The 21388-nt window shown below is 50.2% G+C and overlaps 7 protein-coding genes across 7 annotated transcripts; 3 read left to right on the top strand and 4 right to left on the bottom strand.

Moving 5' to 3' along the window:
• Nucleotides 1-1800: 1800 nt before the first annotated feature.
• EsH8_XI_000048 (uncharacterized protein) lies at nt 1801-3393 on the bottom strand (the record flags this gene model as incomplete). The annotated part of the gene is made up of 3 exons (XM_083273956.1): nt 1801-2158; nt 2228-3275; nt 3333-3393. 3 exons carry the CDS (start codon nt 3391-3393, stop codon nt 1801-1803), a joined length of 1467 nt encoding a protein of 488 aa, XP_083120292.1.
• A 4004-nt stretch (nt 3394-7397) lies between these two features.
• EsH8_XI_000047 (uncharacterized protein) lies at nt 7398-8393 on the bottom strand (the record flags this gene model as incomplete). The annotated part of the gene is made up of 1 exon (XM_083273955.1): nt 7398-8393. The coding sequence occupies one exon, from the start codon at nt 8391-8393 to the stop codon at nt 7398-7400; it is 996 nt and encodes a 331-aa protein (XP_083120291.1).
• A 751-nt stretch (nt 8394-9144) lies between these two features.
• EsH8_XI_000046 (bZIP transcription factor) lies at nt 9145-10177 on the top strand (the record flags this gene model as incomplete). The annotated part of the gene is made up of 2 exons (XM_083273954.1): nt 9145-9229; nt 9294-10177. 2 exons carry the CDS (start codon nt 9145-9147, stop codon nt 10175-10177), a joined length of 969 nt encoding a protein of 322 aa, XP_083120290.1.
• A 271-nt stretch (nt 10178-10448) lies between these two features.
• EsH8_XI_000045 (uncharacterized protein) lies at nt 10449-11513 on the top strand (the record flags this gene model as incomplete). The annotated part of the gene is made up of 1 exon (XM_083273953.1): nt 10449-11513. One exon carries the CDS (start codon nt 10449-10451, stop codon nt 11511-11513), a length of 1065 nt encoding a protein of 354 aa, XP_083120289.1.
• A 2538-nt stretch (nt 11514-14051) lies between these two features.
• EsH8_XI_000044 (uncharacterized protein) lies at nt 14052-14435 on the bottom strand (the record flags this gene model as incomplete). The annotated part of the gene is made up of 1 exon (XM_083273952.1): nt 14052-14435. One exon carries the CDS (start codon nt 14433-14435, stop codon nt 14052-14054), a length of 384 nt encoding a protein of 127 aa, XP_083120288.1.
• A 2063-nt stretch (nt 14436-16498) lies between these two features.
• On the top strand, nt 16499-17917 carry EsH8_XI_000043 (uncharacterized protein; the record flags this gene model as incomplete). The annotated part of the gene is made up of 1 exon (XM_083273951.1): nt 16499-17917. The coding sequence occupies one exon, from the start codon at nt 16499-16501 to the stop codon at nt 17915-17917; it is 1419 nt and encodes a 472-aa protein (XP_083120287.1).
• A 2168-nt stretch (nt 17918-20085) lies between these two features.
• Nucleotides 20086-21270, bottom strand: EsH8_XI_000042 (uncharacterized protein; the record flags this gene model as incomplete). Its single annotated transcript, XM_083273950.1, has 1 exon — nt 20086-21270. The coding sequence occupies one exon, from the start codon at nt 21268-21270 to the stop codon at nt 20086-20088; it is 1185 nt and encodes a 394-aa protein (XP_083120286.1).
• Between the last annotated feature and the right edge of the window lie 118 nt (nt 21271-21388).

Below are 21388 nucleotides of genomic sequence, written 5' to 3'. Positions count from 1 at the left end.
CGTCACTGAGGAGAAGCTGAACGTGACAGGTCTTGGGTCGCTCGTCTTCGTCCGGAGAGGGCGTGGACCGCGGCCGGCGTCGGCGGTTCCTGCGCTGCGCTTGGGCCATGGCAATGAGAACGGCCACGATGTATGGGTCTTTGAAGGGTTCCGAGCCGGTCGTCAGCTGGCGCAGGCGCTTGTTATACAGCTCCCACGTCGCTCTGCTAAATCGTCCGTGATAGAGGCCCCTGAGGGAGTCTTCCTAGTGACTTAAGTAGCAACCTAGGTTCTCAGAACGTATAACGGCGGCATGGAAAGGCGTCTAGAGAAGTCTCGCATCACCCTTTTCCAACCATCTACCTAAGAAACGGGGCCAAAACCACTCCGGTCTTGCTGGAACGTCGGCATTATCGGCCTGGGACACAGGAGGGATGTCAGACAGAACACAAAACCCGGCCAATTCGTCTCTGTCTTTCCTGATATTAGCAGACAGCCTCGTGCCTCTTCCACTTCTCCTATTCTTCATTCTCCTCGACGGACCGGGCCGTTGCCCCCCTTCTCCCCCTGCCATTGGTGCCTCCTTTCTCAGGCCCACTCGATGCTGCCACCAAAGCCAAGTCAATATTTTTTCTTACAAGGCTGCCATTGGCTAGCTCTCTCTCAGCTTTGAGGTCGATGGCATGTAGAAAGGAGCTATGGGCGTCAATTATTCGTCTTTGTAGGCTTGAAAGAGTTGCTAGCGCCTTCGTGGCGGTTCCTACAACGCTATTTTGGGCCCCCTACTCTCCCAATCCCTCCCCCGTCTCTTCATCCACACTATGCACCGGTTCCGCGCCTCGGACGTCTTCGCGATACATATTGGGATTAAATTCAAATCGGAGCTGACCCTTGTCTCTTCAAGCCGATCCTCATCCAACTTAATAAAGTCTAGTTTCCTTTTCAGCAACTCCCTCAGCCAAACGCCGAATCGCTTCACAGGTATTCAGTCCCTGGACGTACGATTCGCCCACTAAAGCCCCATGACACCCCCTGCTATCTGATGAAATAGGGTATGTCGCGTCCTAGAACTACCGCCACTGTATCTCCCAATCGGGTCTCTAATGGTCTGAGGGATAGTAGAAGTAACTAGGAAGAATTGATAGAAGCAGTAGTATGCTGCCAAAGCTGTGTATTCTTTAGAAACTCCGGCAACTGGCTTTTTTTTTTTTAGATATTTCTAACTTTTTAAAAACTTTTTTTAAGTTTTAAGCCTTTCTATCTATATTAATACACTAGAGGATAGCCTAAAGGATCTAAATCGTCTGGGAATTAGGTCCTAATTCCCGCCGAATGACACCCAGCAAGTCCTAGAAAAAGCGGCGCGTGGGAACAACCCAACCTTATGGCGACGGCAAAATCGCCTGTTTCTTTTGCCAGTATAAATCCAGCGCTGCTCTTTAAATTGATGGCATCATCCCACTTGATCCTTCTCCTTAACACTTTCCACCGGAATCACACCGCCTGACAGTTGCTAGTCTGTCCCAGTCTGATATCGAGAGACTTGCCTAAGAGCGTCTTGACCAGCTTAATGCAAGTTATCCCTGAACATGTGCCGAAAACCCCGAGCCACTAACAATTTGTTAGGTTGGTATCAAGCAAGAGAAAAACGCCGATGTTAAACGCGAAGCCACCACCGACATCAGCACTCGACTACAGAGAGTCTACTAGATTGACTCTAACGGAACAATCGACTTGACCGGCGAGTGAGGATTAATCTCGCCGTCTGGTATGGAATTGCCATGTTGTGTCATTCGGCGGTGCTAGGAAGTAGGTCGGGTATTACAATAAAAATATTCCTTGTGCACATACAGTGACCCACGCCAGACATGCCCAATGATTAACACCGTTCCAGGACCCGAGTGACTTTTCAGAAGATCCATCTGGGGAATTGCCGGAAGAACTATCTGAGGAATTGCCGGAAGAACTATCTGAGGAATTGCCGGAGGAGCCGCCATCCTCTAAAGAGGAATACGAATCAGAGCAAGTAAAGTCCTTCCCTGAAGGTAAGATACCTTGGTCTGAAAGCGTTTTGAATGGCGTGCAGTCCAAAGTTTTAGATCTAGCCAAAAACGTTTCTGCCACCCTTCGTTTCGTTGTGTTCGCAGAAGTAGACTGATGATCGAACAAAAGAGAGTTACTTGAAAATGCCAGTTAGTCTTGTAACTTTACAACAATAAGCACTAGAGAAAGGGGCACAGAGACTCACAAGAAATCGTTTGTAAGGTTAGCATCGATAGAGATGTACCTAATGTCGCTTTGTGGCCAATACCAGAACCTTACGGCTTCCCCCTTCTCGTCAACTGCATACTCTGAAGTGAGGTTTAGTAGCGGTGATCCATAGATGTAAAAAGAGAAATCGGTCCAGTCTTTCGCCTTAGGGGGGATTGAGAGCCACTCTAAATCCGAATTATGATGAACGATAAGCGCCCCAAGCTGGTTAAATGGTAGATCTAGACGTTTGCAACGGTTGTTGTAAAATCTTAAGCTTCCTGCAGACAGTCTTTCCAGGCTTGGCAACCGTTCCAAGCTCCATAACCCAAACGAAGCGTGTATCGCTTCCACTACTACTTCACGAATGCTTGGTCCACCAAAGACGAGTGTAATATTAGGATTAGGTCCACTTGCGTCAATAGATAGGGTTGTCGTCTTAGTAAAGCCGTAGTTAAGTCGCTTGACGTATACACTGTTGACCTCAACAAGATCAACTTCAAGAGGTTGCTGAAAGAAGCTGTCTACCGACTTAAGGCTCCCGGTCGCTATATAGATATGTCTCGAATTATCTAGACCCCAGCCGGTGATTTTACGGAGCGTTTCGTGCTTGAGGGTTTGCAGGTTATCAGCCTTCATAACAATCTTCCCGGCTGACTCAAGACGCGTAATGTCAAGGTAAGTGAGGCTGTTGAGGTCGGTAAGGGAAAACAAGCCCTTGACGGTGGCGAGTTGAGGGAAAGAGACGTTGCTGAGGTTGATGCTTGAAGAGAACTCGAGGCTTCCGCCAACAGTGGTCAACGTAGTTGAGGATATAGTTTCGAGAAAATTGTTCATGATGCAGCGAGTTGAGCCAGTGGCACTTGTGGGACTCGTGCACCAGGTGGTCAAATTGCCATGGATAGCAACCACGCCATCCAGGTTGACATCGGGAGCTCTGTACGATATCCTGACGCTGCCGGTGATCACGGGGCATTTCCGCGCGGCCTGGAGATCCTCCAACGTGACGATACTGAAGGATTCGCAAGGTTGTTGTGCCAACACAACTGCGTATTCACGTCAAATTGGAACATGGCCCGATTGATGGGTTAGACTTGACTCACATGAAACGGCCGCGACGAGGCCACTGAGCAGCGCTCGTCTAACTCCTCCGGCGCCCGACATTACTTTACTACAACAAGGTGCTGTAAAGGCGTGGGTGGGAGGTAAGACGATACCTCACCGACTTGGAAGGCTCACTCGCACGATTTGAGTAGAAGCGGAAGCCCTGTTATGACGTTCAAGGGATTCTCCTGCTTATATGCAGCAAGGCTTCCGAGTTAAACGCCTTCATAGCGCTAGCCGCTAAGCCTTAACTAGGTACAAAAATTTCGGTTAACCAGCTTGTTAGCTGGCACCTGCCTTGAGAGGCTAATGAAAGTGGGATGTTATGCATCGTCCCGCCCGGTGCGAATGGACCTCCTTTTTCTTTTCTTGCCAAGGCCCCAAATCTCTATTTAAGCGTCCAACTTTACTTGGCAACTCTTGTTTTCTTACCAAGAAGTTTATTGGGCTGAATTAGATGATGGCGAACGTTTTTCTATCGTGCGCGATAGGATGGAGACGTAGGAAGATAGTCGCGGTGACCGTGGCATGAAGAAGTAAAATTGACGAAAGCAACAAATGTGATAGCACGAGGGAAAACGCGACGGTACCCTTCGAGGACGTACTACACTGTATTCAGTCTCTCGGGATCACGCGTTTTCGCAGCAACGGTGCTGGATGTGGAAGGGGGTCTCGCCCAGGGCAGCATGCATGTGTGGTAACCCGGCAAACTGGTCCCCAAAAAGAGATCTAGCAATATAAAGCAAAAGCGGCGCTGCCCACTTGGAGGGGCGGATTAACCCACGTGGTCGTCTAGAGACTAATTTAAGCGAACTGTCTAGTGAGCCGGGCGGCTGTGCCGCAGGCGAAAACACCACCGCGTACCCAATTAACCTGCCTTAATTTAACGGGGCGTAAGGATTTCTCAGTCACGAGCGTGACGAATAGTGGCACCAGTGCCATTCCCACAACGCGCGCAGAAGTTCTAATTAGTCACGATGTCGCTGATGGCGTAATTTCATAATCAGTGTAGAACCACCAGCGCCAGAACAGGTGACCGAGAAACAAGCCTCCAACCAAGGGAGGTTTATTGCCGCCATAAGCATGGCACTCTCGGGATCTTGGGTCGGAGAATCCGCATTGTTGGAAAACTGGGTGGAACTGGAGGAACGTCCCCAGCTTCGAAGGGCCTCTCCGTCCTCCGTGTTCATCTTTCGCTGCGCCTCCAGGATATCTCGCACCATCTCGTCGGGGTTGCGTTTTTTCTTCAGGTATTTTTCAATCAGCTTCCAGCGATCAATGACGTCTTGCCGTGCTGCACTGGAGCTCTGCAGCCACTCCTCGTATCCTTGAGCCGCCCGGGATGCGACGATGTAGTTCTGCGCATTGCTGCCAAAAAAGCTTCTGCACTTCTTTATGTACCCACTTCATCACATAACCCGGGACGCCGACAATGGCTGCGGTTGGCTTGCTTAGAACCGACCCTCCCCCAAATCCCTTTGCCGATTCCTTTAAAAGAAAAAAGCCGATGGATGCAACCCCCGGGTATCTATCTAATCGACTCATGGGTATTTCATTCATGACCCCAACCAAACGCCAAAACCAGAAAAGAAAAAAGAAAAAAATTACAATGATGAAACGACGCAAAGAACTCGCCGACAGCTAGCTGGGCACCTGGAAGTCGTAGGAGTCCATCCATTTACCTTGATGTAGCCGTATTGCGGTTTGGAGTGCGCGACTTCTTCGCGGGCCCTGCAGAGGGGACATAATCCTCCTCCACCGCGACATCCCCCGCGTCATCCACCCCCGCATCTCGGTCTCGTTTGCGCTTATGGCAATGCGGAAACATGGCTTGTAGGAGACGTTGTTGGAAGGATGACAACGGCTCGTACGGAATCTCGGTGTAGTAGATCAGGACACTCGCCTGACTCGGGGGTAGTAGTCGGGGACGAGCGAGCTTGTCGAGGAAGGCATCCGATACCTGAGCCGTGTAGACCCGCAAGCAAGACTTGTCATCGACGTCGCTATCGTCTCTGAAGAGCCGGTGGGATTCTGGTGGTGCGCGTTGGTGGTGTCGACAAAGATGCAGCCGAGAAGGCGGACGTGACGAGAAGTCCAGTGCAGCGGTTGCACATACAGGCGGTCGCGGGGGTATTGTTGCAGGGTTTGATGGATGGACAGCTGGAGGATGTACTGGTATTCTGCTGGTGTGACTGGCACAACTGGAGCTGGGGTTGCTGTCACCATTGCTGTTGGCCCCATCATTGTCATCCGCTGTGACGGATGCAATGGGGTTGAGTAGAGTGGAATTTGTATGCGAATGGGGACTTGGCCGTGACATTCAGCCAGACACCTCACATGCCGTTAAGTGCATTGGCCAGATACACGCTGTCACGTGGTGATAAATGGTAGTCGCCAGCAAACGGGCTGGCACATTGAGGTCTACTAAAGTCCTCTACAAGCGCTTTAAGATGCCCAGCTTCGTTTGTTAGACATGCATTAAGGAATACATTCTATAAACCTACTTTATACGTTATAAAAAGCTGCACAGCCGAGAGAAGCTGCGATTTTACGACAGGATGAAGGACGGTCTGGTGATTCCAGGTCATTTTATCAATAGCTAAGCTACTTTATTCCAATGAACACGGTTAGCGAACCAAGGAACTGCTCCCAAGTCAACCCTACACCACCAACTAGGTCTAGTTTTGCCAATGCGGTGTTGTAGCTTTTCCGTCATTCCAATTGACTCGTTAGAACCTACTGTATTGCGTGCAGTGCAATAATTAGACGTGTTGGTGTAATACAGATACCGAATGCTTGTATAGATAAGACCTTGGCGAATATCTTAATATATTTGATACAGCTATGATATGTTGAAGTGGAAGTTCCACGGGATGTAAAAAGGGGCAACAGTGAAGCTATCGCCGATAGGGGTGGTTGGCGGTAGATTCCGCCGACCCTGGGGCTGGTCTATTATACGGGAGGATATTCTCTAACGGAATGAGCAGCGGAAATGTTTCTAGCGGTAATGTTTACCTAATTGTTAGCTAAACCTTCTAGCTGCAGGCCCTGCATAGGTTACTCGACCATTCAGCGTTCTCAATTGCTGCTGTAGATTCCTTTGGGAAGAGACCTGGCATTTTGCCTCGGGTTTACTGTTTCCGCGTGCGGGACATTCGAGCTCTTCTTGGTCCAACCAGACTCCAAACCAGACGACTCGCGGCATGCGTGTAGGGACGTCGTGACGCCTGTCATTTAAGCCTCATATCTTCTGCAGAGTGTCTCCATCTTGCCGCGCCGATTACGACCCGCAAGCCTACAGCGGCAAATTGAACATTGTTTCCCAGATTCAGACTCTACACTCCATCTGGACATATAGGGGGCCGAGAAACACAGGCAGACAGGAACACCATCAAATGCATCACTCTCTGGTTGTCGTACAGACAGCGTTAGATGCTGTGGACGAAGCAAACAGTCTTGTGCTCTGGTTTCAGCGGTCTCGAGGGGCCCGTGTCCGCTGTTACAAGGGTGTGCTAAGAAGCGGACATGCTGAGTCGAGAATGGACGAGATCTGAATTGGGAGCAAAGCGACGAAAATTAATAGGAAAACAAGGTTAGGAGAAGAAGATCGCGAGGGTTAGGTTTTATAAACAAAAAGAATTTACCTAGCGCTATGAACAACCAGAGATCATCGCAATGATCCTACGCCGGTCGCCAACGGCGGTGATGCTGGGTGACCCTTCCGGGGCCGGCAAGGAAGTTGAACGGTCTTGCCCCCTGGTTGAGAGGAGGACTCCTCCAGCAGACCGCAGCTAGACTTCTGCGGTCTAATAAAGAAATGCTGGCGGGTGGAAATTCATGTGAAAGGCATGTTATATAAGAAAAGTTAAAAATAGAATAAAAAGAAGAGGGAAGGGGGGGGCCGGGGGGGGGGGGGCAAAATATAACTGATAGCGACAGAGTTTATTCAGTACTATAGGAGTTAGCGATCAAAATGCTCCGAAGATCAGTACCTCCCGGCACCTGTAAGGAACTTGGTACAAAGGGCTGAGTGCCGGTCACAGTTATCTAACCGATCTTTACTTTCAAGCCAACCCAACAAGCTTGAGCGAGTCGTTCCAAAGCCGACCCTCTCTCTCCGGATCGTACGCGTGTTTGGCGTACCCCTTAGAAAACCTGCCGTTACTCTCATCTGCAGGCTCTGCCTCAGCGACGTCGTTCAAGAGCTTCCCTCCCGTTCCCTCCCACTGCTTGCCAATCGCCGCCCAGACAGTGGTTGCAGCTCCCTGCTCGGGACTCTTGACACGCTTCATAAGCGCTTCGTTGGATTTCATGGTCGCCACTAGCTCCGCGGGAAGATAGCTTGAAATACCAGTGTCGATCTCACCAGGGTGCACGCTTAGACCATGAAGGCCTTGAGAGCCATATCGTCGCTCGAGCTCATTAGCGAAGTAAATATTGGCCGTCTTAGACTGTCCATAGGCGATATAGGGCTGGTATTCGCCCTTCTGGAAGTTATAGTTTTCCGAGTCGTTGATGCAGTGAATGCCGTGTGATGCAGAAGAAAGGCTGATAACTCGAGAGTTAAACTCGGGCGTGGAACTTGCAAGCAACGCCGGCTTAAGCAGCTGGAAGAAAAGGAAGTGAGATAAGTGGTTGACTCCAAAATGCAGCTCGTGGCCATCATTGGTAAATTCAAGAGTCGGCACGGCCATAATTCCGGCATTGTTGATCAAAATATTGATCGTATCCGTCCGGGACAGAATCTGTTTGGCGGCACCACGGACGCTTTCCAGAGACTCCTGGTCCATCTCAACAATGTCCATATGGTCAGGGTTGAAAATACCAGCCAAGGCAGCCTGGGCTTTGGTAAGGTTGCGGGCCGTCAGGAAGAGTCTTGCTCCGGTAGCAGCGAGAGCACGGGCTGTCTCGATACCAATGCCCGACGAGGTGCCAGTGACGACAATGACCTTATCCTCGAGCTTATCCTCCAACCCTTCATCCTCCACAATCTGCAGCGCGGTTGGTCGGGCATCTCCAGCACCTTGAGGGCTGATGTGGGCTTCAGCGTAGCGAGACATGCTTATGGATTTTGTAAAGTGAGGCTTGGTATTGGATGTTGAATGGTACTGTGGGCGATTGTAGTTGAAGAATAGTAAATGGTAGATTGCCCGGTGAAGAGATAATACATCCTAGAATGCGAGCTCCCTGGTCTTTTATATTCAGTTTGGATCTATCTTGCCTGCTTATAAGTGATCTTGTTCGTTACTGTTTTTCAATACTATACTATATAGTGTATCTGTACGTAGCCCGCAGTTATCTCTTATCTCCGCGCCAGTGTTGCCTTTGGCAGCCGCTTGCTCTCTGCCTGTTACGGGCTATGTATCCCGTACGTACGTACTTGGCAGTTAAGCCAATTCTCTCCGATGCGGAATCTCCATCGGAAACTCCTCGAGACATCCTAGGTTTATGGCTGACTCCTTTTTGCCATTCTCGTCCTACCGTCGGAGTTAAGGCCTGGCCACATTTCCCTTTCGGCTGGCTGACAGTTTCTGCCATTCTAGTCCTAGCGTCAAACTGCGACACAACTCTATTTCAACTGGCTGACAGCTTCTGCTGTTCTAGTACTAGCGTCGGAGTTGGACCATGGTTACTGTCTTTGTCAGCTAGCTGACAGCTTTTTCTTATTTGCGCTTAGCTCTCCGCTTGCCTTCCACAGCTTGATTGTCCTTCGTGGTGGTGACCAGGTGGTTCTCCTCTTTCGAACATATCTTCATTCACAGTTGTACCGATCGGACAGTTCTTTTGCGCTATCCCTGTCTTCTTGCAAACATGAAGGTTACTGACCACAATCCTGCTGCTGAGGAGCGGAAAGAACGGAAGAGGCTGCAGAACCGCCTGAATCAGAGAGCGCACAGTAAGCCTAATTGCCAGTTCACTCCAGGCTCTTCCTGTCTTCATGTAGCTCACAGCGCCGTTAGGGCAACGGATCAAGGATGAAGCCGATGCGAACCCCAAGACTCAAAAGACTCCGTATCGTATCGAACGCTGGCGATTGGTCCATCGTCCTCACCTTTCGACGCAGACTTCTTGGTCAGCAGTTCCCAACTCAGGGCACGCTGCCGACGATCAACATGTTCTTGAACATGGACATAGCCAGCCACTTCAATCCCACGCAGCAAACATCCGCATGATACCAGGTGGAGTACTGCCTGGCCTTGAGCTCGATTCAACTCATGACTCCAACCCTTCTCTACCTGCTGATCACGCCCTGATCCATCTAATTATCCACAACGTAACCCGAGGATTCATGCACAACAAGAATCTGTTAAGATTGATGGCCGGCTTCATCGCCGTCGCTCACGATCCACCCCTACATCCCGACTTGGCAGCAGGGTGTGAAGTCGCGATAGTTCGGCCGACCCACCAAAGAATGCCACACTGCCTCTTGCCAACCCAGCTTCAAATGAACTCTCCGCATCCCACATGGATGGACATGCTGCCGTTTCCAGAAATTAGGGACAACCTCATCCGGAGGCAGCACAGTTTCAATCATAAGAACTTTCTAAAAGCTCTTGTAGGAGATCTAGTATACTTGATGTCACCACCTGGACAATGCCAAGTAGGCCCAGTGTCGGTACCAAGTCTACCGGGACATCGGCAGCAGAACGGCAGCCTGGCTGGAAATGAAAGAGGAGGGTTTATACTGTGGGGAGAGCCTCATTTGAAGGAGAATTGGGAGGCTACGCCGCTATTTCTGACAAAATGGTCATGGGTTGTCGAGGGATGCCGTGAAATTGTCGACATCTCGAATAGATGGAGAATCACGAGAGGTGAGGATCCTCTCTGGATCCCTACTTCCTGAAAGCAGGCATCAACGAACTTGATAGTACGTCTTTTGTAGTACTTGCCTTGATTGGCACCGGTGTACCCCTGATATAGCCCGCCTAATGGGCCTAATGCAACCAACAAAAATGAATCCACTGGTCTTATTAAGATTGGAATGACACCAGCTCTGCAAACTATTAGGGACGACTAGCCTAAATCATCCACTGCCTCTCCCATAGCAACACAATTCGGTTGCAGTGGAGTTAAGCGGCCCAGACGGAGTTTACGAGACAGCGCCGGAGTCATGGATGCCCGGTTGCGAAACTGCAGTTAAAATTTCGTGCTTGGAGTCCGGGTTAAAAGACGAGGTGATACGCATGCTCTACCTGTCGGTTCTTCACCACATCCGCACCTCGGGTCTCTGTTACATTTCATCCATCAACACTGCAAACATGCCATCATTCAATCCCGACAGAGACATTCCCGACCTCTCGGGCAAAGTCATCCTCGTAACCGGAGGAAACGTTGGCTTGGGCAAGCAGACCATCCTTCAACTCAGCAAACATAACCCGGCACACATCTTTCTCGCCGCGCGAACAAAGTCCAAGGCCCTAGCCGCAATCGAGGACATACAAAAGGCCGTGCCAGGCGCTGCGCCCATCACGTACCTCAGCCTCGACCTCACGTCCTTTGATAGCATCAAGAAGGCTGTCAGGGACTTCCATGCCCAGTCGCAGCAGCTCCACATCCTCATCAACAACGCCGCCATCATGGCCACCCCGGCTGGCACCACTAAGGAGGGCTATGAGATTCAGTTTGGTACCAACCATGTCGGTCATGCACTCCTCACGAAGCTCCTACTTCCCACCCTCAAGAGGACAGCCGCAGCCACCACCCCGCCCCAGGATATCCGCATCATCAATATCGCCTCCTCCGAGGAGACCAGATCGCCAGCCACCAACACCTACGAGTTCGATAAGCTCAAGACAGACATGGCCTCCACATCGACACTCATCCGCTATGGCATCTCAAAGGTCGCCAATATCCACCACGCCCGTGCGCTCTCCCGCCGCCACCCAGATATCCGCTCCATCTCGCTGCACCCGGGCGTCGTCAACACCAACCTCAAAAACGGCATCGGCGCCAGTTGGCCCCTGATGAAACCCCTCCTACCCCTAATCGGTTTGTTGTCTACCAACGTGTGGAGCGGTACTAAGAATCAGTTGTGGGCTACTGTTAGTCCCGACGCCAAGTCGGGCGAGTTCTATTTTCCCGTCGGTGTCACGGGCAAGGGTTCCAAGCAGTCGCGCGACAAGGCTCTCGAGGATGCGCTTTGGGACTGGACGGAGAGGGAGCTTGAGGGGCATGTCTAAGTAGCTATTACAGAGTGCTATATACTTCAATTGAGAATATGTGTCAACGTCTTTTAGCCTAAGTTATGGACTTAGCCAGGCACATGTTATAGATCACGTGACTGTAGTGTGTTATAGATAGCTACATTCTAGTAACCTTAAGAAGGGAGGGAGCCTTTAAGATAGTCTGGAGGAAACCGGTGCTTGGGTGTCGGGTCAGGGTCAGGTCAGGGTCAGGTCGGGGTGGGAAGGGGTGGTGTGCGTGGGGGGTCGTGGCCCCCAGGGGCGACGGTTTGTATCCGTTAAAACAGTAGTAAGTGGTGGCCGCTAGAGGCGACAGTCAGCGTGAGTGAAAAGAGCAGTAAAAATGGTGGCCTCTAGAAGTGACAGTTGGTTTAAATAAAAAGGGTAGTAAAAGTAGTAGCTTCTAGAGGTGACAATTTATTATATAGATTGTTTAGGTTAGGAAATAGAAATTTCTAAGGTTTTATATTTATATATAAACAGAAGGTAAGTAATAATCTGAAGTGGTTTAAGGTTTTACGTTGATTTATTTGTTACAACCCAACCAGTTGGTGTGCTGGCTAGTGTAGCTATATAGTGTAGAACAAGGGATAATGATGCAGTATTACAGTTAGATATCCGACAGTAGGGTTTGTGTTAACAGAGCGGTGAGGTCAAGGGCAACTGTTACGATGGAGTGACCTTAGAAGAGAGAAATTAACTCTCAAAACAATGTCCCGGCTCTTACCATTCTACAAATTCCAAGCGTCCTACGCATACGCAAAGAGGGTCAAAAGGACGCGGGCTAAACAAGTCTCCAATCTAGATGACAGGAGGTCTACACCTTTGAAGAAACTTCAGTGGTACCCTAAGCACCAATGCTGCCCGAAATCCCTCGCGTGGCGTTGGTTAAGCGGCGCTGGCAACCAAAGGAGTAAATAGGCCAGGATTCTTCATGTGGAATGGGAATTGGCCCAGAAATTCAAAGTAAAGATCTATGAGAGTAACGTTTATACAGTTGTCGCAGTTTTAAAAAGTTACTAGCTTCTTCAATTTTTAGACTTGCCGTCGCTGTTTTCTTGATTCGCTCTAACAAGAAGTTTCCTCAGTGCCATGATGAAAACCGCCATTGTGGCGAATAAGTGTATCGTTGAGAGCGAATATTTGATTCGCACGCATCACTTGGGAAACCTGTTCGTTCATCTCCATAACCCGATCTGTCAGTCATGTAGCAGTCAGCCATTTCAAGGCGGGCGAGAACAATGATTTTTATGCCGCCTTTTATGCCTCTCCATCACCCCCTGCTGCCTTCATCTCCGTGGGTCTTTTTATTGTTTTTTTTCACACATCTCGATCCTTCCTTTAATGACTAGTTTTGCACTACAAAATTAACGCAGGATGCAAAAACCATGGAGGTTTCACAAGAGGACAGGAGAGTACAATAGGCTATTGTTAGGTAACACCGACTTCGGATTCGTTGTATCACGGCGCCACACCCACTGCACCTATAGATCTACCTCTATCAATCCACTTCTGGCAAAGCTCAAGCACGTACGACCATACCCATTGGAAAACTCGGGATCCCGTCCGCTCTCCCATAGATAAGCCAATGAGGGCCGGATTAGTAGTTGGGTCGGTGACGACCAGCGAATACCTGGTGTTGTACGTTATTTTTGTTTTTAGTTTATTAGATGGTACGAAGCTCGTCTGGTGGAGTGGGATCACCTGCTGACTAATGCCCTGTCTAAACGGACAAGATTGTGCAGATTTTTGAGAACGTGTGGATCAGCTGAAGTGACCTCGTCCCGCCAGGCTGTACCCTGTTCTCACGGCTGTCGCCACGAGCCGGCAACCTTCCGGAGTCTAAATCCAGAAGCTTAAAGTTACTAAACCCTATCGCCGAGACTGGACGAACGCCCTTATGGTGTTGAGACGACGGCCCAAATACACTCTCCTGTTCCTCCCCTTCTGTTCTACAGTCTACAGGCTCTCGGGTGGTGTGCTTTTCTGCTATCGGCGAATCTGTTGCCTTGTTACACATCAACTCAGTTATGATCAACACCGATTTTTTAGCCCAGAGTGTACCCTGCTCGCAAGACATAGATGGAAACTGATACGCTGTTCAGTTGCGACCAGCAAGATGGGTTTCAACAAACCCGCCAGGGTTGGAACATCTCCACTCAAGACTCATACGGTGGCGGTTCAGCAGTCTGGTTTTCAAGTCAAGAGGACTTTACAAGTGAACCTATCGGCATCTTCGTCAACCTCACCCAAACAACAGATAAGCTAGTGGCGGTTACCAACGAAAGTAAATGAAGACTGAAGCGATTTATTGTCTACGCAAAGCTTGGAAGGCAGCTGTATATATTTCTGTTCTGGTCAGCGCCCCAGATCTTAGTCCAAGGCCATTGACACCAGAACCCCAAAATATCCCTGCCTGTTCTCGCACGCATCTAGCCTCTGTGGAGAAGGTCGATCTAGGATTGAAAAGCAATGCCGTTGCGCGGAACAGACTACACGTTGACCGGAGTAATGTCCAGCGAACCTCGCAGTACTTTAGCCTCCAACGACGCCGCCGCCCCTACCCTTGCCGACGCCACTAACAACGCAGCGCCCAAGGGAGGGGTCACAGGTCCTCTGGGGCGATCTGCGCCCGAATCCACCGTTGATGAGGTCAGACTCGAGATTCTCTTCAGCCTCGCGAGCGATGATGTCAGCAGCGTCGACCTTGTCCTCCGCTATGACGTTACCGAGCTGCAGGTCGTCGCCGTCGTGTTCGGTAAGAAAGAAGGTGCCGGCCGGCTGAGTGCCATCGCAGTTGGCCTGAGCGACTACAGCACCGCCGCTGTCAGTGCAGTAGACTTTGGCCTCGGCGACAGCGGCAAAAAACGCGGCCGCGGCGATTTGGAGACCGGGGAGAGCGATGTGCTGAGTTTTCATGGTGAAGCTCGTTCCCAGAGGATTTTGGCAGAAAAGTTGCAAGATTTGGGGAAACTGAGTTGAGAGTTTTTTTAAAAGAGGTAGTTGGCTGAGTAAGAGTTGTTGGATTGATGAGGAACAGAGGACGGTATTCCAGATCCAAGTGCTGCTACTTATACTCTTTTCCTCGATATCTGTAGCGAAGCTCGACTTACCCGAAAAGACTTCGGCAACTTTGACCGGACAGTTATTCTTCTCGTGTGGCTATGCTCATACCATTTTGCCTTGCTTCATGGATCTTGGAGAGTAATCTTCTTGGCTTACCGTGAGAATGAAACTGCGTGAAACCTACGCCCCACGCCGGCGGCCTTTCGTTCCAGGCTATCTCTCCATCTTTCTCTCTCTCTCTCTCTCTCTCTAAACAAAGCATCTCCGGAGATCCTCCTTTCGTCCCGTGAATCTTTGGTTCCTGAAGCTTGTTATCAGGGGAGTGACAAGTTACCGTGTAAGGTATCCTGGTTTGCAGAAAATAGTTGTGACGACGACAACAGAACCCAGTTATTGACTCAGGCTAGCCAGGACAACTCAAGTAGCAACGTATCGTAAGGACAGCAGTCAGACCCACCACAAAATGACGTATAAGCCCCAAAAAGGCTGACTAGGCTTGGAGTTGAGAAGACACAAGAGTGGGGTATGAGGCAACATTCGTCCAGTTGCGAGAGGTTCTTCGGGATTACCGATTTTTGAAACCTGAAACCGTGTTGCTCTTCATGATGACGGGATAGTTCCTTGAAACCAGCAGAAACATGACTGGTCTTACGGAATAATATGGGACTAGTTCTCCGCTTTTCAAGACACATGGCCTTAAGGGCACTCAGATGAACAGCTGTATACAGCAGCGATGATAGAATATGCATGCCGTGAGAAATGGCCGAGTTTGAAAATAGACACCGAGTTGCCGACTCGTTCGCATAAACTCCCTAGACTTTAGCTTTAGTAGGACGGCAGGTTACTAAGGGGGTAGTCTGTAAACTGACGAAGTCATTTTAGTATATTGCTCAAGCTACACATGATCAGTCTGTTAAGTATCATTGTAGGTCATTGTACTAAATTTTCTACAGACAATGTGCAGCTAACTATGTTAGAAGTTGGTGATGATCGACAAGGAAGGTGACATTTCGGCGATATTTTCTGTATTGCAGGATTCTAGAGACTTTAGACCTTCTAACATATTCTTACGTACTTGCTGAAGTAACAGACGAGCCCCGTGTCTACACCAAGATTTTATATTGTAGTGAAGTCAGAATTCAAGTCCCGGCCACTGCTCAAAAGTGAATCCAATAGCTTAATTGGCTTGGCCCTCAAAATAGGAGTGAAAAAAAAACCAGGTCTTTAGGAGCCGCTTGTGTATGTTCCACAGCATGGAATAAATTTAAAACCAAACTGTAAAACGACATTAAGCTGGGGGCTGATCACTAACGGTCATTCGGCTCACTATGTCTAGTGATGCACGGATAGTAAGTGAGTTTTCTAAACGGGCATATCTCTAAGTTTTTTTTTGTGGTATATAACTTTAGATCGGCAAACATACCCTAAATTAACGACAAAGGGCAAGTAGAGCTTTAGAGTTAGGACTCGGAGAAACATGAAGGCTACCATGCATAAATTGAGTTTCTGAGTTCGCAGGTAGGCATTAATAATCCAAATGCATCAGGCCAAGAATTTCTAGAGTCTCAAATGTTTCAGCAAAACTTTATTGAACGGTCAGTGTATGCTATGCTGAATATAGACCCAAAAGCAGAAAATGACACCATATCGGATTAGTGTGATTGTGACTACTACCGGTAGCATCTGAACTCAGTAAACGGCTAGTGAATACTATGGAAGTCTAAAGGGGACATGATATGTAGGCATAAAACAGTCCTGGTTAATCACTGCATGTCCTATATCATACCAGTCCTGCCCTTCCCATAAGCAATCCTCTCTGCTCTTCCAAACAGTCAAGTCCATCAACTGGACACTTCAACATCAACAACCAACAAACAAACGGAACCCAGACAACTAAGAAAACAACCCTAAACAAGATGCGCCGTGTTCCCGTGAAAAAGAGGGACAATGCCACACGCCTCGTACAGAGCCAAGGTCTGGTCTTCGCCGACCTTGGATCGCACAACGCCTCGGAGCCCTACTGGCCAGATGACCGATACTACTCGTTCACTCGTGAAGAAATCACGCTCCTCGAGAATGCCGCCAAGGACGTCTTCGAAATGTGCTGCGAGGCGGCCGAGTACCTCGTCCAGCACCCTGATATCATCACAAAGAAAATGGCGATCCCCGCCTTCGCGCTCAAGCAGATCAAGGAGTCATGGGACCGCGAGCCGGCCTGGGGCAGCATCTACGGACGTTTTGACGTCTGCTTTGGGGGCCTGGACCACCCTGACCCAAGGTTGCACGTGCCAAAATTCTACGAGTTCAACGCGGACACGCCAACCACGCTAATCGAGGCTGCTTCAATCCAGTGGCTGTGGCTAGAACATACCGGCCACGGCAACGACCAGTTCAACTGCATAACTGGGGCATTGGTTGAAGGTTGGAAGCGCAACATGGCCCTTATTGAAAAAGCGCTTGGCCACAAGCCTACAGTTCACTTCACCGTCGGCGAGGGAGATCCTACCAGCGAAGACGCGATGAACACCATGCTCCTAATGGACACCTGTCAACAAGCGGGCTGGTCGACCAAGTTCCTGACAGTCGAGGAGATATCTCTGTCAAAGAAGGACGGTCGCTTTTACGACATGCAGCGTAACCACATCGACGTCATATTTAAGCTCTATCCCTGGGAATACATGATTGAACAGCAGTTTGCGGAACCGTGCTTCAAGGACATGGAAAATGTCGGCAAGCGCGATGAAGAAGGCAACTATATCGGCGGGACCATTTGGATCGAGGCGCCTTACAAGATGCTATGGAGTAACAAGGCGCTCTTTGCGATCCTATGGGAGCTTTTCAAAGACGACCCGCGGTCCAAGTGGTTGCTCCCGACGTACTTCGACGATGAGGCGCCTGCTTCGCTGACCAGCTTCGCACGCAAGCCCATCTTTGCACGTGAGGGTGTCGACATAGTGCTGAAAGATAACGGCAAAGTGATCCAGGATGCATCATTAGGATGGTACGGAGCAGAAGGGTATGTAATACAGGAGCTTGCGTTATTACCAGAGTTCAAGGATGCGCAGGACAAGTCGCATTACCCCGTGCTTGGGCTGTGGTTCGTGGACGGCGAACCGATGGGAATGGGCATCCGCGAGGACTGGACGCCAATCACCTCCAACACATCGGTGTTTCTTCCACATTCCATCGAGGATGGGCCCGTCAATTACCAGAGGCAGAAGGTCCCTGATAATGAGGAGATCGAGCAGGTGTTAAGGGTCGATGAGTTCCATGACCTGTTTGACCAAGGGGTGGAGACTGAGATGATTAGCTACATTAAGAAGATTGTAATTTAGCGAGACGAGAAGAAGGCATTTTGAACTAGAGAGCGAGGCTACTTGGCGGTGATCCCTAATGGCCGAGCTGATGTTGTTCTCATGCGTAGCGTCGAGAATAGCAAGGCGCATTGACTTTCAAGCTATTTAGCATAAACTTTAAAAATTAGCCAGCAGCCAACTGAATTCTTATGTTTAGAGTAAGGCCTGTATACTGTAGGCACTCAACAAACTTGTAAACCGCCAAGAGCCAGCTTGATTGTATAGGGCAAAGCGTTTGCTGAATTAGAGCTATGTCCTGGCCGTGGAGGAGCTGAGGCGTGGTGGGCATATTTAAGCCGCCGAGTTGTGCCTGTATCTTCTTATTGCTGGCATCTAGGTCGTTTGCCCTTTCCTCGTCCTTCTTTGGTTGAACAATGAGCCTCTTGATTTCGGCAGCGCTGTTGGCAACGTCGCTCTTGTGCCGATTAATTTCGTCTTGAGCTGTCTGAACTTTGGCTTCGGGTTCCTGCAGCCTCCTCTTCCACTTCTAGATGTCTCCGTCCTTCGTAGCCAATTGCTATTTGGTTTTATCGAGACTTTGTTTGAGCTCGGCGAGTTGCGCTAGATTGACATCGTGCCGGATATCGAGTTTCGCATTCCTCTCCGTCAGTGCTGCAATCTGCCTGAAGACATCGGCAATAAAGCGGCACGACTCAGCATTGCTCACTTCTTCAATGGCCTTGAAAGAAGCCGGGTAAACTTTCCTCAAGCTGTTCGCGGCGAACCTTGGGATTAATGTCAGCCATCGTCTGGAAAAGAAGTAATGCCCACGAGCTGACGAATATCTTGATCGGTCGCTCGTTCCAATCTGAGGGACACCACAGGCGTATTGAGCTCTTCATGCCATATTTATAGCAACTTCGCTTGAGAGCAGCGCAATGCTGGTATGGCGAGCAGTCTGGTATTTGGTCCAGTCTTCACCCTTGCATGTGTGAGGCTGACCATCATGTGTTCTAACATAACAGCACACCATCAAAGAGGCAAAAACGTCCAGAGCAGAAGGTGCGAACCCTTCCGTTGGTTCCTATTGGCTGGTCTACTTGGAATTTGCCGCCGACACCTGCATTGATTTGTTGTTCGACCGCCCACCCTGCCGTAGCAACTGGCTGGAAGCACTCCACGTTGGAGATTCTGCATGTCTCTTGCATGAACTTGGCTATCGTGCGGGGAATTGAGCCTGCGTCCGGTGACACGATGCTGCCTGTTGCCCTGCCATTTCAAGGTTCAATTGATTCGTGCAACAGAATGGGATCGCCCCTGGATGTGTGCGATACGGGTGCCGTCTTACGAACTCGTCCCAATCTTGCCACGACTTGCTCGACATGCTCCCGGTGGAGAAACCGCTCGGCCGAGACATTTAAATTGGCACTCCAAGAGTTGCATCGCAGATAGAACGAAAGGCCAACGAGAATAAGATTGAAATCTTCGGAAGATATGCCGTAAGCTGGGGTGGAGAGACTTGAAAACACCCAAATGCCGTAGCTGATTGGAGGACGGGCATTAGGAACACTGCAGCCTATTGTACGTTAAGTTATGGAGCAGTACTATTCATTGGCCTGAAGTTTTTGTCGACTCTCCGTGAGACTGGACAGTGGTGGCCCGATAGAGCCCCAGTCCCCAAGTCCAGACACGCTGGGAAGTCCATTCCTGTCGGTGCTCCAACCTTTGGCGTGCTGGTCCCACGCATCACACCAGTGACGTTGCGCTGTATCGCCACCAATGGCACGACAATGTGCACGTTGCCCAGTCCCCAAGTCTGGTCGTTGCTTCACTCGGCGTCAAGGCACGGCCCATTTCTTTGCGCTCGACAACCCTTTGCTCATGGAAACATCAGCGCGCTAAACACGACCAGATAAGAGCTGCGGAGAACGAACCTAGAACTTACCTTGTAGAGCCAGTTAAGAATTCTTAACTATATACAAACATATCTTTAGTAAACCAAAGCTCCATAGCCTTAACAACCAGGATAAATAGCAGATTAGGTTAATAGATACTATATTCAAGTCCTAGTATAGTAAACTTTAGGAGGTCTTCTCAATAACTAAGACTTGATTTATAGAGAATAGAAGGAGCCTCGTAAACAGGTTTATAGCTACTACAGAGATTAATAGCTGCTGATTGTAGCAACTTGCTGTTGAAAGATGTACCTATAACACAAATTCCTGAAGCGACCCAGATGCGACTCCATTATACCTCCGGCCACCCACTAATCCGCCAGTGACATTCCCCACATACTGGCCGACGGTTAAAGCCTTGTCCGCAGGAAACCAGAAGACCGTCTGCGAGAAGTCGATGTTGAACCGCCAGTGCCTGTGTTGCGACACCAGATCCACCACATAGCCCGTGTGGCGAGACGGTGGGGGCGTTCCCGACGACGGAGATGTCAAGTGGTGAGGCCCGTCATACGCCAGCGATACAGTGCCGGACGTGCCGTGGTAGGCGCCGGGCGACGACCCACCACCGCCATCCACGGCGGTGCGGAAGACGACGTTTCCCTCCTCCATGAGCGTGGCGCTGAAGTACGGTCGCCCGTCTACGCCCGAAGTGTAGTTCCACAGCATGAGGCCGTAGGGTCCGGCAACGGCCCGGGCCATGTCCCAGTTGCCGCTGACGACGGCCCACGGGCGCGAGTTCCAGTTCTTGTCGCGCCCACCCACGCCCGAGAGCATGAAGGGCGTGCCCTTGATGCTCAGGTTGGCGGACGCGGACGCAACGGGGAAGTGCTCCTGCCAATACATCTCTGGGGCTAGTAGGACGCTGGCGTTTGGGTTGGGATATATCAAGCCCCCGGGGTACAAAGGTGGGCCCCGGTTTTCCAGCTCGAATGTTCCTTGGATAGTCGGCGAGTTGATGAAGACCTTGGCACGCCTGAGGTCCCTGGATGCGGTGAAGCGCCACATGGAGGAGGCCTGGTCGCCATCAGCACCATCCGACCATGTACCGACCGTCTCGTGAGCGCAGCTGGTGACGACGGACTGCTGGTAGAAGGCATTTTCCATGTATCGAGAGCCATTGGGCCAAGAGACAGAGATCAAGGCCCGCTGAGCGGCCAAATTCGAAGCCACGGTGCCACGACTCAAGTAGACGACTATGCCGGCTTTGCCATCGTGGGATCCTGCATCGAACGCCCAGACTTCGCTGGCGCTGGAGTTGAAGGTTGTGACCATGGGCGTGTCAAAGTGGGCGAGGGGGTTGTCGTTCATAGGGACGGCGCCAGTAACGTATTCTCCTGCTACAGCCTTGTGCACACTGCAATCATCACCCTGGTCAGCCACGACGAGCAGGGCAGCAGTCAAAGCCGTGGCGATGAAGGGGCTGAAGAGGTGGTGCATAGTGTAAGACTGTCTGAATTGAATACGATGTTGGTACCTGGATGACGTCGATAGGGAGGTGACTTGGGATGGCCGGCCGGGCTAAGTAAGAGTAAACAGGTAGCAGCACCGTCGATTC

The sequence above is a fragment of the Colletotrichum jinshuiense genome, chromosome 11 (genome assembly GCF_051148585.1).
Source record: "Colletotrichum jinshuiense chromosome 11, complete sequence".
Classification (NCBI taxonomy): domain Eukaryota; kingdom Fungi; phylum Ascomycota; class Sordariomycetes; order Glomerellales; family Glomerellaceae; genus Colletotrichum; species Colletotrichum jinshuiense.
Note: the sequence above shows the minus strand (reverse complement) of the source record. Positions and strands in the feature narration are given on the sequence as shown.